Below are 20066 nucleotides of genomic sequence, written 5' to 3' on the forward strand. Positions count from 1 at the left end.
GGGATTTCTTCCCCGCCTGTTTACATTTTGCCGGAGAGCTGCGATCGGCGGCTCTCCGGCTGTTCACGGAGACACCCTCCGTGAACTGACATGGAAAGGCTGCTGCATTTATTCCTCCCTGTGCTCAGAGTCAGTGCGGGGAGGAGGGGGATGCTGGGGGGGAAGAAGATCTAACCGGACACAAGATGGCCCCTGCCAGCAACAGGAACCTTCTAATATATAAATATGATTATAACTGAAATGAAAACTTTGACACCCAGATACATCTGTTATGTAAGTAGAGCATGTATTTATCTACTTATGTATGTGTTTTTTTGAGGGGGCATTTTGGAGCTAACAGTTGCTCTTTAACCACTTGCCGACCAGTGGATTTTTCACTGATCGGTGCTGCGGGGGCTCTACAGCCCGCAGCACCGATCAGGATTACACCAGGGCGATCAGACTACCCCCCTTTTTTCCCCACTAGGGGGATGTCCTGCTGGGGGGGTCTGATCGCCGCCGGCCATCTGCGTTTTGCGGGGGGGGGGGGCTTCTCAAAGCCCCCCTCCGCAGCCATTTCCGCCCTCTTCCTCCTTACCTCCCTCCCTCCCTCTCTCCGTAATGCGCAGGACGGAGTTCCGTCCTGCGCATTGAAGGATAGGCTTCAGCCTATCATATGCCGGCGATCCCCGGCCAATCAGAGGCCGGGGATCGCCGATCTGCCTTACGGCGCTGCTGCGCAGCAGCGCCGTATGATGTAAACAGCGGGGATTTCTTCCCCGCCTGTTTACATTTTGCCGGAGAGCTGCGATCGGCGGCTCTCCGGCTGTTCACGGAGACACCCTCCGTGAACTGACATGGAAAGGCCGCTCGATCGAGCGGCCGTTTCCATGGTAACCTGCAGACGACCAGTTTACGCCAATCGGCGTTAGCTGGTCGTCAAGAGGTTAAGTCAAACATCTGATCTGCATGCTTGTTCAGGGTCTATGGCTTGAAAGATTGGATGCAGATGATCAGCAGGACAGCCAGGCAATGTGCATTGTTTAAGTATTTGCAATGTAAATAAATATGGCAGCCTCCATATCCCTCTCACCTCACTTCAGTGGTGGTTTGATTTCCACTTTTCAAAGCACATATAGAGGTGACCATTACCACTACAGCACCAATAAAGAGCTTATGCAGTGACTGGAGGAGGGGCCTATGTAGGCTCCTCAAGTCCTGGGACCTGGGTGTGGTCGCAAACTCTGCATTCTCCATTGCTACACCACAGGGCTTTTTTTTTCTGTTTATCAGAACAGCTAGGTGGTTTGCCACTGGCAGTTTTGGGAAAAACCAAATGTAACTACTACTGTATTTTCATCAAAAGCAGTATGTTTCTTGTTTTCATTTTGTTTATTTCTTTGCGTTTTAATATTCTGCAGGTTTTCGATTGAGAGGTGTCTAATTGGCAGCCTGAGCTTGTTAGGGCTGGTTCAGACGGACGTTTGGAGGCGTCGCGTTCATTGGCATCGCGGCGGCAATGCGTTCGGGCTTTCAGCAGCGTTCGCGTTGCGTTCGGATGTGGTCGCGTTTTTTCTTCCCTTAGGGGGACATTAGCCGTCGCGGTTAGCCGCCCCTGGAAGCTACATGTAGCTTCCAGGGGCTCCTTGAACGCCAGGGAAAATCGGGACCCGAACGCCGCGTTCGTGCAAACGCGCATGAAAGCTTGGTACAAACGCTCCCATTCACTTGAATGGGAGCGTTTAACGCCAAGCCCCGAACGCTGGCTGTAAACACTCTGCAAGCGTCCGTCTGAACCAGGGCTGTGGAGTCGGTCCAAAAATCCACCGACTCCGACTCCTCAGTTTAGGATTCCACCGACTCCGACTCCACGACTCCGACTCCTCTAATTTGCATATTACAATTTTGTTGATTAAAAGTATGTAACATGAAATTCGTCTCTTAACTGCCAACGCTTAGGAATTTTACAAGACAACTGAAGTGAGAAGGATATGTAGACCACTATATTTATTCCCTTTAGACTAAAACTAGTCCTTGGTAAGAGTACTTGTAAAAGGTACAAACCGGAACAAAGAACATCTATCAGGCCCTAGGCAATGTAAGTGTGGGTACATGTAAGAATGATGTGCAGGTACTCTGCAGGGGAATGAGGAGATTGTAAACAGACAACACCTCTGTGTTCAATGTGCACAGCATTCTCAGTGGATTCCCTGCAGCTCTGGGGGGAGTGCATATGTAGAGTATAGTACTACTGCGTAACAAAGTAAACCTGAGACAGATGAAATTAAAGTTTTATACATACCTGGGGCTTCCTCCAGCCGCCTTCAGGATAATCAGTCCCTCGTTTTCCTCCTCCACCACCTGGATCTTCTGCTATGAGTCCAGGTACTTGAGCCAGTCAGGCGTAGTGCGCATGCACACACTCTGCCGCCAGGAGCATACGACACCTGTGCAGCACTATTGCGCAGGTGCAGAATGTTCCTGGCTGTGGGAGCAGCATGCGGCCGGACATCGCTGACTGGCTGAATTACCAGGACTCATAGCAGAAGATCCGGGTGGTGGAGGACAGCGAGGCACTGATTAGCCTGAAGGGGGCTGGAGGAAGCTCCAGGTATGTATAAAACTTTACTTTTCATCCGTCTCAGTTACCCTTTAATTTGTAGTCACCAAACCAAATTTTAATAACATATCAAATTATTTGATTTCATCAGCAAAGGGAGTGCATACATTTGCATAAATCAGCATCAATGCAGAATTATTTCCATCTCATTGACCATCTCTATTAGTGACACAGCTACACATCAGGCTTTATTCTTACAGCATAGATGTTATTTAGTATATATAAGAGATTCCTGTGTACACATCATATATACAGTCACAATCAGATATGTATATCTGACCTTAAAAATACGGGGACTGCTTTATTGAAGCAGCACAAGTATCTAATTTTGATTGGTTTATTTCATTTTTGTGGACTAAGCATAGCTACTACTGTATATATACTGTATATATACATTATTTTTAACCACTTTGAAACCCTTGCTACGCTTATCTACTCCCCACAAAACTTCACCTGAAGCTCAGGGGAGTCGATAGGCGTACTTGTGGTTAAAGAGAACCCGAGGTGGGTTTGAAGAATATTATCTGCATACAGATGCTGGATCTGCCTATACAGCCCAGCCTCTGTTGCTATCTTAAACCCCCCTAAGGTCCCCCTGCACTCTGCAATCCCTCATAAATCACAGCCACGCTGTTGACAAACAGCTTGTCAGAGCTGGCTGTGTTTATCTCTATAGTGTCAGTCTGCTGCTCTCCCTGCCTCCTGCAGAACTCCAGTCCCCTCTTGCATCCCTTCCCTCCCTGCTGATTGGAGGGAAGGGACGGAGGCAGGGACCGGAGCTATGCAGGAGGCGGGGGAGCAGCTGAGACTGACACTACAGATGTAAACACAGCCAGCTCTGACAAGCTGTTTGTCAGCAGCGTGGCTGTGATTTATGAGGGATTGCAGAGTGCAGGGGGACCTTAGTGGGGTTTGGGATAGCAACAGAGGCTGGGCTGTATAGGCAGATCCAGCCTCTGTATGCAGATAACATTCTTTAAACACACCTCGGGTTCTCTTTAACAGTGTGCTGTATGCCCAATAAGCTATCTGATTATGTATATAGGGTATCATTTTAACCGTGAGAAGTGAGAGAATAGATTTTGTGTTGTTTGACAACTGAGGGCTAAGTCATGTGATTTTTTTTACCGGAAAACTAAATGAAAAGCAATAAAACTGTTATTTTCATGTACTCTGTACACCCAAATAATTACTTGTAAAAAAAAACAAAAGTGACAGCATTGAAAAGAGAATACATAGTTACCCTAGGGACTTAGCTTTTAAAATATGTATGCCATGAGAGTGTATTACTGTTAATCATGAAGATAAGGGCTTTTAATTACTGATAGAGTACAATGAGAAAACAAAAAACACAAACCAGAAACGAATATATTATTGCCATACATTGTACTAGGAACATTATTTAAATGTTGAGATAACCAGGACAAATTAGCAAATACAATGTGTGGGTTTTACCTATGGTAAAATTGTTTATTTGAAAACTATAGTGGATGGAAATGGAGAAATAGTGTATTTTTTCTTTTTTTTTCTCCTTTTTCCCTTTAAAATGCACAGATAATAACATAATTACTAAAAGCAAATATCACCCTCACAAGGCATAATTTGTGGCAAAAAAACAAGATATAGATCATTTACATCTGATGAGTAGCAATAAAGTTATTGGTGAATGAATGGGAGGAGCGCTGAAATGTGAAAATTGCTCTGGTTTTTAAGCAAAAAACCCTGTGGTGCTGAAGTGGTTAATGACTATTATCTGAGAAATAGAACATTTTATCATATTTTCTATTTTAATTACAGTTACAAATTCATTAGGAGTCGGAGTCGGTGCATTTTTTCCAGACTCCGACTCCAGGCACCCAAAATTGCCCGACTCCGACTCCACGACTCCAACTCCGACTCCACAGCCCTGGTCTGAACCAGCCCTTACTGACAAGTGTTCATAAAACTGTTGAATGCTGTAGGTACCTGTCAATTAGATGTGAAACAGAAACAAAATACTCTTACGTAAGTTCTTTGAAGAGTTAGGGAGAGGATTGATATACTGTGCTCAGGCACTGCAGTAGACTGCCCTATTCATGTCACTCCAGCCCAACAGGAACTGGAAATGAGAAAACAGCACAATTAAATAACAGAACAAAAGGACTTACCAGACTGGTAAAATGTCTCTTCTAGACCATCTTCTAAGTAAAGCTTTAGATTGTTGCAAATGCATATTTGTGATTGGTTCTCAAACATGAGCATGACTTCCCTGTATTAAGCCAATTCCAGCACAGGAACACCCTGATCTTATTAATGTGGCATGCTCATTTGGTACAACTTGCATTTTACTGTAGCCAGGCAGGATTAAATCTGCTCAGAGATCTCCTTTAAAGGATGCCTGTAGCTATATCATAAATGTATTAAATAGGTCTTGAATTGCTCCTGAACAATAATACAGTTACAATGCATCACTGGGTTTAGTTTTCCTGATGAGATCTAAGAACTTCCTGGCTGCATATAATTTACAAACACTTTACTGCAGCCTGTACACGGTACAAGCTCTAATATTTCTACATCCTTAGATGAAAGCTCTGCTCACATACCCAGGCCCGGGCCGTCCATGATGCCAAGCTAGGTGACTTCCTCAGGCGGAGACAGCACCAGGCAGAAACAGGAAGTGAAGAGAGTGCCTGGCCAACCTATACTGGGGGCTACTGTACCTGGCAAACCTATACTGGGGGCAACTGTACCTAGCTACTGGGGACACCTTTAACTGGCTACCTACCTATACTGAGGGTGCTTTGGGGGGGGGGGGGGGCTCACCGCAGCTATAACATGCCGTGCAAATTGTCAGATGCTGTGCGATTTCAATTTGGGGAGGGGGACGCATGCTCACAAGTTTGCCTCAGGCAGCAAAAAGTCTAGAACCGGCGCTGCACATACCTATAATTTGTTACGTATCATTTAACTGTAAATGCCCATCATACTTCCAGGGCACTGAAAAGATCAAGAACGGATATACTGGTTATCCGTTAGATCTGCTCTATGATCAGACCTAACTGCAGATAGGTGATTACAGCTGAGGGCTATGGCCCACTAGAGTGATTTTAGCCTTGCTTGCCGGCGATTGCAAACGCGCTAGGCTAATGAAAGTCAATGGAGGTGAGCCCACGGGAGCGATTGGGGTGGGTGAAATTGCAATCGTGGGTCTGACAGCTTTTTTGGAGCGATTTTGATGCGCTCCTATACTTCACATTGGAGCGCTTCAAAATCACTTTTGAATTGCTGTTTAAAATCGATTTTGCAGCGATTTTGTGTGCATTTTGTGTTTTTCATTGACGTTTCAACTTGCATGCCCAGTTTGTGCGCCAACTTCCGACATGTAGCTCCACCTCCTTGCAAGAAGCTGTGCCATTAAGTGCAAAGGGGTGGGGCCTCGCTCCGGAAGACGGCATACAGAATACAGCATGTTTACAACTACTTTATTGAAACTAAAAATGGACGCAAATCACAGCCAAAAACTGTGGCAACTGGTCTTGCACTTTAGGAAGCACAAGCGCTACTTCCAGTGGCCTCCTGGATGTGGAACATAGAAATGGACAGCACTCAGTGGTTTGTGCTTAGTTAGCATCCCCTTGCAAAGACAATAGACTTTGTGTATAGTGCCCACAATGTACAGGCTGCTGTAGATTAACAGTGTATATAAACATTAGGCAGCCAGGCTAAATGCTCCATTTTTATTTTATTTTTTTATATTACTTCTGTTTGTTTTGGGTAAACTGATCCAATTTCTTGTTTAATTGAAAGTTCTGTGGAAGTTGTCCCAAGTCCCACATGTTTTTGATATTGCTGCAATTTCATGAGAAAAGATCACATGTGGTGACAAAGTTGGTTGGATTGAAATACATGTCACTTAAAGGGAATATCCAGGCAGCCCCCCAAAAATGACATTTACTTACCTAGGGCTTCCTTCAGCCCCTAGCAGCTGCTATGTCCCTTTCCACAGCTTCGCTCTCAGCCGCCTGCTCTGGGTCTCTGCCGGTGCCGTGGCCGACCCTGTGAGCACATCCTCTACTGTGTCTGTGCAAGCACTGCTGTCAGTCAAGTCCATGTTGTCCAGAGTGTATTGCGCAGTAGAGGACAACCTGGCGAGGTCAGCCTCTGCACCATCGGGAACCGGGAGTCAGCAGATGAGAGCGGAGCTGTGGCGAGGGGCATAGTGGCTGCTAGGGGCTGAAGGAAGCATCGGGTAAGTAAATGTCATTTTTTTGGGCTGCCTGGACATTCCCTTCAATAATCAACTTTTGCTTTTTTTGATTTGTAGTATAAATACAATTTTTAATATAGATTTTTTTTTTTTCAAATTTAACATCTCTGTACATCTAACAAATTTCATGTCCTCATCATTTTCTGTATAGCATTACAATTGCCAATGAACATCAGATTGCTACTTTAAAACTTCATTTAACTTTTTTTTTTTTTTTTTACCTGCTACCACTCCTCGATTTCTGCTTATTAGTTAAAATAGAAAAACCAGCTATAACCGTTACATTTTAATATAATTTTAGCTAACAATCACTTTCCATATAGATTACTTTCACATTACATACCATAGTGTTTCCATGTTTTATTAATTTACGAATACAGACACTGTTTCATAATTCCACCCTTTTTGCTGGTCTGAATTGTTGCATACAATTTGTTTAGAATGACCAGTATTTGTCAATCTAACACACACCATACAATACTTGGTAAAGTTGGTCTACATTTTCCAACATGTCCAATCTCAAAAAATGGAAAAAAAAAAAAAAACCTGGAATAAGAAATCCAATTTATCAGTCAAATAAAAAACACCTTTTAATTTTTTTCTGTACATCTGATCATTTTCCCTTAATTGCGGTAAAAAAATCAAACATAAATATTGTAACGTGTGTGGACAGCTTTGTCCAGGGTCTAGGGTCTTTACAGGGGAACAAAATCAGCCGTGCATTGTTGTAATTGCGTTATTGATCAGTGCGTAATCAGTGTAACTTTAGCTAAAACTTTTATTTTACTGTATAGTGGGGAAGAATAGGAAACTCTGAAGATATTTTGACACAGACCAGACAAGGAACATTTACATTGCGCTTTTCTCCTGACTCTGAACAGCAGATCTCTCCATAGGCAGTAGTAGTCTTGTCCAAGGTCTCCTTACTGAACAGGTGTTGGCTCAGGGCTCTTTAAAATTAGGCAACGCGTGCACGAATCCGATTTCGTGCATGAGCTATGTGACGTGGGAAGTTGTGGTGAGACACAGATTGGCGATGGTAGTTCTAATTAACCTGGCGGGAAAACACCGGCGCCAGACGATTAAAAGCTCCCAGATGCATCAAAATGCAGTTAGATGTGAAAGGTAAAATGAAAGTCTATGGACTTCCATTTTGCTTTGGTTAACGCAATCTATTGCCATTGCATCAAAACGCTTAAAACCAGCTCAGATGTGAAAGAGCCCTTACTGAATGGGAAGAGCCAAGATTCAAACCTTGGCCTCCTGTGTCAGAGGCAGAGCCCTTAACTAGTACACTATCCAGCCACTGCCCTTCTATATCTGTCTGTATCCATATTTGGGAAGATATACAGGCAGTCCCCTACTTACAAATGGCTCACGTTACAATTTTTTATACTTATAAAGTTGTTGCCATGTACAAAATATACATTACTGTTATTTTTTATATTACTTATTTTTTGTTATTACTTCACCTCACAGGTGTTTTAATTATTTTATTTCTTTTAAAGCCCGTCTGCATGCTAAGATTTAAAAATGGCATCTAAAAATTTAGTAGAGGGTTCAAATGTAACGTTTTGTATGTGAAATGAGGCTTCTGTTGCTTAAAAAAAGGCATTTTGATCTTCTGAATACAAGCACCTGAGTTACAGGGACTTGCATTTAGGCTTGTGGGTATGGCTGCTGCTCAAACTGCAGCATCCTGAGGTTCAGACTCTGAGGGGGCGGGCATAGACTGAAAATCTGAGAGGATTGCAGAATCTTTTGGTCTGTGGTACAGGAAGTGGTCAGTGTCTGGGATCCTGAAGCAGAACTTCAGTGATTGATTTTGCATCAGCGACTCGGGGAGCTTCTACAAGATCTACAGCAAAGTGTTGGCTTTGTTCTAGGGTGACAGTTGTGCATGGACTGGAGCTTTAATAAATAGTCTACATTTCACAGTGACCATGCCAGTGGTACAGGAAGTTAGCGGGAATCTCCTCATTTAGTGTACCAGAGTCCCTAAAAAACCCCAGATATTTGCCCACGAAGAGGGAAGACTCTGGATCCTGCCAAGACTTCCCATGTCTTCTTGGTCCCCACCGTTGCTGCATGCGTACCCCTAACAAGAGCTTGTCGGATATGTTATGTGGCCACGCTGCTCTTGATGCATGAGTGTGGCTGTACTGCACCTGCACGAGTACAGCCGCACCTGCACAGTAAGTAAAAGCTACAGCACAGACACTGCCCTACTTGCACAGTTGCAGAATGGCGGTGCTCGTGCATGAAGAAGAGCATGGTCGCAATCTTCAAGAGGGCCCTGGGCAGCGGTGAAGCTCTGTTGGAGGGCATTGGAAGCTTCTGGAGGATCTAGGGGATTCCCTATTCTTGGGTAAGTATCTCATTTTTTGCCGCAGGTTCGCCTCTGCTTCTCCCTAAAACTTGCCAGGGGTTCTAACCTTTTCCTACTCTTCTCAAAAGAAAAATGGTGGCTGAAGTTACGCTTTTATTGTCATGGTGTAAGTTCAGGTGTCCTTTCATTTTGTTTTTGTATTATTGTTGTTTACAAAGTAATGGCTGAATCTCTGATGTATTCTTTATGGATGAGGCCGTCTGATTATGTAACGTGATGCATTGCCTGTGATGTTGAATTTCACTAGCTCTCTCTTCCAAAATCACTGTTTTCCAGGTCATCCATGTATCTCGGGTCCCTCAGCAATGAGATGGCATGGGAGGTCTTGGAAAACAGCGGCGTTATGTAAGAAGGATTCATCCATATTTTTCAACTTTTTTGATTGTGTTTGTGGTGTGTTTGCGACGTCTCCTTTGCCAGTGTCACCGCTGTGATTTATTTCTGCAATCATGCAATGTTGTGCTTCTGGGTGTGAACCAATCAGGAGCCCCTTCATGGCGATAATGCAAAATTAGCCTAAAAGTGCGCCAAGAGCCCATTCTCCATCTCTAATTACTGTGACATGAATTACCAGTCGCTGGCATGTCATTTACACTTGTTTGATTACCTATTGATCTGACAGCGAGGCTTAATGCTATGGGGTTATTTTATATAGCATTAGCTTTGACATTCTAAATTTACCCACACCGATATTTAAATGAGAAACCGCCAAAATGAAATGGAGAAATAAACACAAAATGCATTTTGCTTTTAGCCTTAATTTTGATTTCAATGGAATCTATTGTGTGTTCTCAGTAAGTGTACATTTTCATTTGTTATCATAATGTTCGCTGTCACAAAGCTGTAAAGTGAGTTTTTTTTTGTCCTTTTTTTTCGTTAGGGCCCTTTCACACCAGAGGGATTTTTCGGCGTTTTAACGCCACGGCCGAAGTTGGCGTTTTGCTAGGTAAAAGAAAGTCCATAGACTTTCATTTTACCTTTCACATCTAACTCGGCGTTTTGGAGCGTTGCGTTTCAACGCTCCCAGGAGCTTTTTCAGGGCTGTTAACAGCCGAAGTTGGCTGTTGGCGTTTCAATGATAGTCAATGGAAAACGCCAACTTCAGCGTTTTCAAAGCCTTTTCAAAGCGTTTTACAGCTATCTTGTTCACTTATTTTTATAGAAGAAAAAAAAAGGACGTTTTCATATCGGCTGTAAAACTCTTTCAAAAGGCTTTGAAAACGCTTTGAAAACGCTTTGAAAACGCTATGTATTGGCGTTAAGCAAAAGGCTGACTTTCAGCCTTTTCTACCGCAGCCTGTAGTGTGAAAGAGCCCTTATGAGTGTAAAGTGGGCATCTTTTGCCTTTTTATTTGTTGTTTTATGCCTAAATGTGATCTGCAGCTAAATATTAATGTCGTTAATGTTGTATTTATGAATATATTCGGCCTCCTATCCAGACAGTATCACGTCCCTCCTATGCATTCTTCTTTCCTGAATCAACGGTGCAAAAATGTTTTAAAGTGTACACAAACTGAAGCAGTGGTACAAAATCGAATACAGTAAAACCTTGGTTTGAGAGTAATTTGGTTTAAGAGTGCTTTGCAATACAAGCAAATTTTTTTTTTTTTTTTAATTTTGACTTGATATGCAAGCCCATCTTGATATACAAGCAAAAAAAAGTGTACATGCGTCACATCATCACAACTGAGCTGATAGTTCTTCTCCCTTTGGCGCCACAGGATAGTACTCAATTCTACTTAATCTGAGTGTAGAGACTGTGCAAAGTAACCATTCCATGAAATCTTCAAAAATAGACAAAAGTAACTGTCATTGAATATGTTCCTTGTTAAAGCCACACTAAAAAAAATAAAAATAAAAGTCTGGCGCGAGCCAACAGACGACAATGATTCTGTTAGTTAGTTAGTGAAAGTCTTGTAGAAGCAGTAGAGTGTTGTACCGTGTTAGCCATCAGTGAAAGCAAGGAGTTTGTTAACTGTTTTTGGATTGTGGAACGAATCACCTGAGTTTCCATGAATGCCTATGGGGAAATTCGCTTTGATATAAGAGTGCTTAGGATTACAAGCATGTTTCCAGAACTAATTATACTCGCAAACCAAGGTTCCACTGTGCTTACATAAGGAGAGGGTAACCTCTGGCTTCTAATGAGGCTTTCCCCCAAGATTACCGACACGGGACTTCTCCAGAGTTTTCTCAGGAGGTCATTTTTCATCTTCTCTACCGAATAACCTGTCAGCACATAGCAAATGTAAAGATGCTAATAAATTGGCTAAAAAGTAAAATCAGATTTATTTGAGAATTGTTTGTTGCTGGTGTCTTTTAGGTATTTTATTGGATCAGGTGTGTAAGTATCACTTGTAAAAAAAAAAAAAGTCATGAGGAAAGTGAATTGAATGAGGGCTCATAGATCTACACAAGTAGTTGATACTTGTAATTCATAGGAAGTCCGAAAGGCAAAAATGTATAACACGGTTCAGGACAGAAAATCAGTCCCCAAATAAAGTTCACTAAACTGGAAGGAAATACATATATGTCTTTATTAAGGTAAAGAATAAAATGGATCTTTAAAAAAATGATTGGGCAAAAATAAAAAAAAAAATCATGAAAACACCTTACAAACAATTATGAGGGATCCTCCCACGCAAAGCCACATAAACATTATATATTCGTGTCTTTCACAGGTATAAATGTGGGTTTAGTTGGGACTTAAAGAACCACAATTGTGAAAAATTAAAACATTTAAAATGCATATTTATAAGAAGTACATTTCATCCAGAGTAAAATGCACCATGAATTACTTTTCTCCTATGTTGCTGTAATTTATAGTAGGCAGTAAAAATCTGACAGATATGACAGGTTTTGGACGAGTCCATCTACTCATGGGGTATTTTCAGTATTTATTTTATTGCTTAGAAAAGCACTTTATGAAAAGTATATATAAAATGATGCCAGTTGGATTCCTTACTTGCTTGCATGCTGTTTTGACCGTTGGACAGAGCAACTGCCATTCAGTAAATTCTTTTGAAAATAAAGAAAACTTTGAGGATCAATCTGTTCCAGATTTTGAATGCATGCTGTACATGGCAGTGCGATGGGGGGGGGGGGGGGGGGGAGTAATTTATATTGCATTTTACTCTTGAACAAATGTTCATTTTACACAAATTTTATATACATTTTATACACAATATTGCTCCTTGAACTCATAGGGCAGGAAGGGGTGTATGCCAGGCTTTTCAGGAAGATGCTAACTTACAAGGAAGTCCAAGGCTTGAAGGAACAGTATAGACCAGCAGTGATCTCCCCAGAATTTTTTTCCCAGCCGGGTGGCATGAAAAAGTAGCCGGGTGGGGCAATATGAGAGAATTCAGGGCCGGTGCATCTGTTACAACTCTGCATATAGCATAGGAGGAGGTGAGACGATGACTGCCGGGTGCTCACCAAAACTAGCCGGGTGGAGCACCCGACTAAAAGAGCCTGGGGAGAACACTGGACCAGTCATGTGAGCACCCTTTATGATTTACTAACTGTTATTGAGCAAAAGATTTATATATATCCAAAAATTGCGTTCAGCATGGCAAAATATTTTTGGTCACCCTTTATGATTTAACATTAGCTGATAAAAAAACAGAGCTTATGTTGTATTGTTATCATTTTGATATACAGTTAGTGCCCGGTTAACGGGCGAGATAGGGACTGTAGGTTCCTTCTTAACCTAAATCTGTCTGTAAGTCGAAACACTCTGCCATCTCGGTCTCCTCTAGTTCCTCCATGCCTGAAAAACAGCGCAGGGAAATTTGCACTGCCATAGACCATAATTTGAAATATGGCTATAACGGCGCTCAGACAATAATGTGGTGGCCATCAAAAGATGGGAACCAAATTACAGCAACAGCTGGCAGCCGAATAACGTCTTTCCCCCTAGTCCATGGCAGCCTAGAGGGGGTATAGAAGGGAGTACACAGCTATAACTGTCCTTCAAACCTGATGGAACAGACCCTACCCCAAAAATAAACTCTTCATGAATGATAACTGGTTGAAACTGAATGCTGACAAAACTGAGGTCCTTTTTGTCCAAAGCCAGCGCTCGCCATCAAAACAGCTCTATCCTAAAGCAACACCAATCAGGATTGGGAATTCAGACATAAACAGCTCCAACCTTGTGCACAGCCTTGGCGTATTAATCGATGTGGAATTAAGTTTCAGAAACCAAATTTCATCTGTAGTTAAATCTTCCTACTTTCATCTGAAGAACATTGCAACGATTAAACATCTGATTCCCCAAAGGATCTTCCAACCCTAGTCCACGCCTTCATCACATCACGGCTGGACTACTGCAATGCCCTTTATGCTGGCCTCCCGAAAAAGGAACTGCGTCGCCTGTAAATTAGTGCAGAATGCTGCTGCCAGATTGCTAACAAACCAGCCTCGCCACTGTCACATTACACTAATCCTTCGCTCACTGCACTGGCTACCAGTAAAATGGAGAATACTATTCAAGATTGGACTGCTGACATTCAAATCCCTGCACAATCTGGGCCCTGGATACATGAAGGACTTGCTGAAGCTGCACCACACCTCTCACAACCTTAGATCAGCAAGTTCTATAAACTTGGTCACTCCCAGAGTGCACCTCAAAAATCTGGAGACAGAGCCTTCTGTCATGCTGCCCCTACTCTTTGGAACTCCCTGCCACACCCAGTAAAGACAGCACCATCCCTGAAACTATTCAAATCCAGACTGAAAAGCCACCTGTTTAGCCTGGCATTTCCGGATTATAAAATTCTTCCTCTGTACCACGATGGTCTGAGCCATGCTTATGCACTTTGAGTCCCGCGGGAGAAAAGCTCTTTACAAATGTTATTTGTTGTTGTAATATTGCTGGGAGTTTTGCAGGAGCAGGGTGAGACTCTTTTTGGGTTTACTTTGCGCTCAAATTTCCAGGCGTTGTTTTTGCATGTATGCCTCCGTGCCTCCAGTGTCCCAGTCTGTGTCACCTCTGTCCCCTGTGCCTTCAGTGCCCCCCACTGTGCTACCTCTGCCCCGTGTCACCTCTGTCTCCCCATACCCTCAGAGTACTGCAGTAAAATGTCATTTTACCGATTTAAAAAATATTTTTTCTCAATGTTTTTAAATCAATTTTCTCAAAAACTACAAGGTATTTTTGGGAAAAAATGTTTTACTTGTTCCCACAGAATCAAATTTCACATTTTCAGTCTGTTCGTACTGGCGGATCATTTGTAAGTAAGGGAGTACCTGTATTTGTATCCTGCAATTTTTTCCACATCTATACAGTTAGTTAATTAGTTAGTTATTTACAGCCTTAGCGTGAAATCAAGCGGCTTTAAAATCAGTAACCCGCACTTGTGCGGTCATTTATTAACACGGTCACATGATTATTTACATTAAGACTGGGGATTCCCTTTAAATCTTTTTGTAGTCCTCTGTCACATTTATTTTCATTACTGACTTATGACTGTTGGGGCAGCCCTTTCCCTCGGCTGCACATCTCATCTGAGCCAGAGAGTCATTTGTACGGTTTTGTGTAAGAAGGAAATGGTGATTGATGTTCTGGACTGTCAAGCACAGCACTGTTCATGACGTGCAAATACAAAATAAATACAAATGTAATGAGGTAGAAAAACTATCACTGCCCGTACAAAACTTTACAAGAGTCCTCCGCTCAGCTGTGCAGCTGAACATAATGGCTTCACTGTGCGCTAAAAGGACCCCAGAGGTGAAAATAAACTAATGAAATAAACCATTGTATTTATCCTCCTTCTCCTAAAAATGATTTTTTCAGATATTCCACAGTTTTATTTTATATTTAAATCTACTTTTTAAGTTTTTACTGTTTTATTGTTTTTGCTCAATGACACCGAAGGAGCTGAGCAGCCCAGGATGACTGTAGGGACCAGGAAAACTTCAGTGGGCTGGAAGAAACCCCAGCTAAGTAACTGGCCAATTTTTTTTTCAGTTAAAATTTCATTTAAAGTACCCTTGAAGTGAGAATTATTTTATGGATAAAGCCTAAAGTGAGCTAGATTACCTGTTGCTGACCTTGTTTGTGGTGCTCATTGTCTTTGTGGTCCCTCCCATCCCCTATTCCATTTCCTCCCCCCCCCCCACAGCTTTCCAGAAGTTCACCGGGTTGTAGAAAAGCAATTCTAAAATGGACATGCACGAGTTCTGAACCACTCATGCGCAGTTAAAACTTTATGCACCAGCACTTCCTTTTACTGGACATGCCCGGTTTAAAAACTCACACCTGCCCAGTTCAAATTCACTTGTGCACGGCCGCTGGCACTTTCTCCAGCTCGACCGACATGCCAGTTGAATATTAAAAGGTCCAGGAATGGGAAATGGGAGAGTTCTGGAAAACAGTGAGCAGCACAAACAAGGCCAGAGCAGGTAATCTATCTTGGGGTTTCTCAACTCAGTCCTCAAGTATCCCCAACAGCGCATGTTTTGTGGAAATCCACAGAGGTAGTTAATGATCTCTGCTGAGGCACTTATTACCTCACCTGGGAATGTTTGTGGTTTTCTGTTCAACATGACCGAGTTTGGGCTTAGTCTACAACATTTTTTTTTTACTTTAGAGATGAAATCCTCATTCACACTAAAGGGTTCTTGGGTGAGACTGCTAGTCAGGGGCCGTATCTGCAGAAAATCTAACGTATGTACAGCTGACCCACCCATTCACCAATTGAACCGGAGTGCTGTATTGTCTCATCTGAGCGCATTGCTCTCCTTCCTTACCCCTACTGCTGGAAACCGCTCCATCTTGCACTAGGCCGTTATCCCTCCACCCTCTCTATAGCAGGTCAGGGGCAATTTCATATCAAAGCAAGGCAAGGAGTATGAGGGAATTTCATATACTATTGTTTGGATTCCAGTGTTGACGTTTGCATGAATTTACCAAGTTGAGTTTCAGTGCCGAATAAGCAAATCCTATATATAAAATCGTGTTTGTGTATATATGTGTGTGTATGTATGTATGTATGTATGTATGTATGTATGTATGTATGTATGTATATATGTATGTGCCGTGATCACTCAAACAGCTTGACCGATTTGAACGAAACTTGGTACACAGATCCCTTACTACCTGGGATGATATGTTCTGGGGGTCTTACGCCCCCCTTGCACACGTGGGCGGAGCTACAAACAGCCAATCAGATTTCACCCATTCAAGTCAATGGAAAAAATGTAAAAGGCTGCCATTCTCACAGTTATCAAGCCAGAGTCCCCACACTTGGCACAGGTGGTCACTTCATGACCGGGGTTACAAATCCAGGAAAAGTGGGCAGAGCATAAAACAGCCAATCAAATTTCAGCCATTCATTTTAAATGAGAAAATGTAAACTGCAGCCATTCTTACACTGTTAATGGCAGGGTTCTCCAACTTGCCACAGTTGGTCACTGGGTGAATGCGATTAAGATTCAAGAAAGTGAGTGGAGCCTACAACAGCCAATCAAACTTCACCTATTGATTTTCAAGGGAAATATTTAAACTGCTGTTATTCTTACACTTTTAATGGCAGAGGCTTCAAACTTGCTGCAGTCGGTCATTGGGTGACTGGGGTTCAAATTCACTAAAGGGACGGGGCCACAAACAGCCAATCAGATTTCCTTGGTGGATAAACTGCTTCCATTCACACATTTTTGAAGCAAGGAACCTGAAAGCTCACAAACTTGGTCACTGGGTGACTGTGTGTCAAGGTTAAAAAAAGTGGGCGGAGCCAAAAACAACTTTTACTGGAAAACAAACTGCAGCCATTCTTACACCGTTAATGGCAGGGTTCTCAAAATTTGCACAGTTGGTCACTGGGTGAATGAGATTAAGATTTTGGTAGGTGGGTGAAGCCTACAACAGCCAATAAAAATTCACCTTTTGATTTTCAAAGGGAATATTTAAGCTGCTACCATTCTCTTATACTGTTAATAGCAGATGCCTCAAACCTGGTACAATTGGTCACTGGGTGACTGGGGTTCAAATTCAGAAAGGGGGCGGAGCCACAAACAGCCAGATTTGTTTATTTTTCAATGGGAATATACAAAGTATTGATACCAAGGACCCCAAAGCTGATAAACTTGATAATTGAGTGACTGTATGGCAAGGTTAGACAAAGCGTGCGGTGCCAACTAAATTTTTAACATGGCAGGGTTCCCAAACTTTACACAACTGGCCACTGGGGTGACTGGGATGAATATTCAGAAATGTGGATGGAGCCTAGAACAGCCAATCAAAATGTACCTATTGATTTTCAAGGGGAATATTCACATTGCTACCATTCTTACATTGTTAATGGCAGAGGCCTCAAACCTGATACAGTCAGTCATTGGGTGACTGGGGTCCAAATTCACTAAAGGGGTGGAGCCGCAAACAGCCAATCAGATTTGTTAGATTGAGTTTAGCCATTCTGTTATTGGCAGGGTTCTCAAACTGGATGGGTGGGTGACACAGTTGTTGGTCACTGGATGACTGGGACTAATATTCAGGAAAGTGGGTGGAGCCTACAGCAGCCAATCAAAATTCATCTTTTGATTTTCAAGGTGAATATTTACATTGCGGCCATTCTTACACTCTTAATGGCACAGGCCTAAAATCTTCTACAGTCAGTCACTGGGAGACTGGGGTTTAAATTCTGAAGGGAGCGGGCCAAAAACAGCCAATTACATCTGTTTAATTTCAATGGTAAAATGCAACTTATTGATGCCAAGGACCCCAAAGCTCATAAAATTGGTTATTGAGTGACTGTATGTCAAGATTACAAATAGTGGGCGGAGCCAAAAACAACTAACTTTTTTCATGGGAAAATGTAAACTGCAGCTTTTCTTACACTGTTATTCGCAGGGTTCTCAAACTTTGCACAGCTGGTCACTGGGTGACTAGGATTAATATTTGTAAAAGTAGGTGGAGCCTACAAGAGCCAATCAAAATTCATCTATTGATTTTCAAGGGGAATATTGAAACTACAGCCATTCTTACACTTTTAATGGCAGAGACCTCAAACCTGCTACAGTCGGTCGTTAAGTGTCTGGGGTTCAAATTCAGTAAAGTGGTCAAGCCACAAACAGCCAGATTTCTTTGCTGGATAAACTGCTTCCAGTCACACAATTTTGATGCCAGGAACCCAAAAGCTCACAAACTTTGTCATTGAGTAGTGACTGTGTGTCAGGGTTACAAAAAGTAGGTGGAGTTAAAAAGATTTTTCTGGGAGATTGTAAACTGCAGCTGTTCTTCACTGTTAATGGCAGGGTTCTCAAACCTTTGCACAGCTGGTTACTAGGTGACTGGGATTAATTTTAAGAAAAGTGGGTGGAGCCTAAAAATGCCAATCAGAAATCGCATGTCGCTTTTCAAGGAGAATATTCAAATTGCTGCCATTCTTGCACTGTTAATGGCACAAGCCTCAAACCTGGTACAGTTGGTAATTGGGTCACTGTGGTTCAAATTCCGAAAAGGGGACAAAGCCACAAACAGAGAATCCGATTTGTTTAATTTCATGGTAAAATACAAATTATTGATGCCAAGGACTCGAAAGCTCACAAACTTGGTCATTGAGTGACTGTGTGTCAAGGTTACAAACAGTGGGCGGAGCCAAAAAAAATTCACTGGGAAAATGTAAACTGATTTGTTTAATTTCTATTGGAAATTGAAATTGATGCCAAGGACCCCAAAGCTCACAAACTTGGTCATTGAGTGTTTGTGCGTTAGGGTTAGAAAGTGGGCGGAGCCAAAACCAGTCAAATACATACCCGGGCAACGCCGGGTCATCAGTGGGTGGAGACAAATAAAAATTTCACTGGGAAAATGTAAACTGCAGCCATTCTTACACTGTTAATGGCAGAGTTCTTAAACTTTGTACAGTTGGTCACTAGGTGACTGCGATTCATATTCAGAAAAATGGGTGGAGCCTATAAAAGTGAATCAAACTTCACCTATTGCTTTTCAAGGGGAATATTTAATTGCTGCCATTCTTGCACTGTTAATGGCACAGGCCTCAAACCTGGTACAGTTGGTTATTGGGTGACTGGGGTTCAGATTCAGAAAAGGGGGTCGAGCCACAAACAGCCAATCAGATTTTTTTCATTTTGATGCAAATTATTGATACCAAAGACCGCAAAGCTCACAAACTTGGTCATTGAGTAATTGTGTGTTAGGGTTGGAAAAAATATGCAGAGCAAACACCAGCCAAATACATACCCGGGCAACGCCGGGCAATAAGCTAGTCATTAATAAAGCAACTACTAAAACTCTATTTTGTGACTGTAACAGTGTATCAGCACATTACTCCCCCTCACCCGTTGAATGCCAGACTCTAACCGTTAACCTATTACTTAACCCTTACTAACCCCTAATTTCCCCTCACTAATTCCAAATGTTCTGACACCTAGCTCTTAACTTTTCCCACAGTGTAAACTCCATCCTAAAGCTTTCCTCAATCTCTTATACCTAACAACTAATGATGACCTCACACACCCCGTCCCCCTAACACCCTCATAATCTTGCTGCATATCCCTAACAATTTACTGTACAGCAAAGTAGAAGTACCCAGCCGCACTCCCCTAATTGTAGTTAAGGTGCAACGATCCAGCCACCAGAGCACCAGGTGGTACTTAATTATCTGTATTGCGGAAAGATCAGCACACTCAAATGTATAATGCAAAACGTCAAGCTCTTTTAAAGCAAAAGGTCTCCATATAATACAATTCGTGTTCAACAAGGACCTGCAACTCGCAGTAGACAGGCGCCAAAAACACCCACAGTCCATCAAATGCCTGCTGGCCAACTTGTATAAGCTAGAGTCCAAAGTCCACAATCCAAAGAA

At 42.4% G+C, this 20066-nt stretch overlaps 1 protein-coding gene across 8 annotated transcripts in view; it reads left to right on the forward strand.

The window, feature by feature from the left end:
• The window catches only part of DIP2C (disco interacting protein 2 homolog C), a 635214-nt gene that overhangs the window by 230359 nt on the left and 384789 nt on the right, over nucleotides 1-20066 (forward strand). For 7 of the 8 annotated variants that reach the window (XM_068235828.1, XM_068235830.1, XM_068235833.1 and 4 more), the window contains exon 2: nucleotides 9511-9579. The exons of the other annotated variant lie outside the window; for it this stretch is intronic. In XM_068235828.1, the coding sequence (XP_068091929.1) occupies nucleotides 9511-9579 (69 nt within the window). The remainder of the gene's footprint in view (nucleotides 1-9510; nucleotides 9580-20066) is intronic. 8 annotated transcript variants of the gene reach the window in all.

Source organism: Hyperolius riggenbachi, chromosome 5 (assembly GCF_040937935.1).
Source record: "Hyperolius riggenbachi isolate aHypRig1 chromosome 5, aHypRig1.pri, whole genome shotgun sequence".
In the NCBI taxonomy this organism is placed as follows: Eukaryota; Metazoa; Chordata; class Amphibia; order Anura; family Hyperoliidae; genus Hyperolius; species Hyperolius riggenbachi.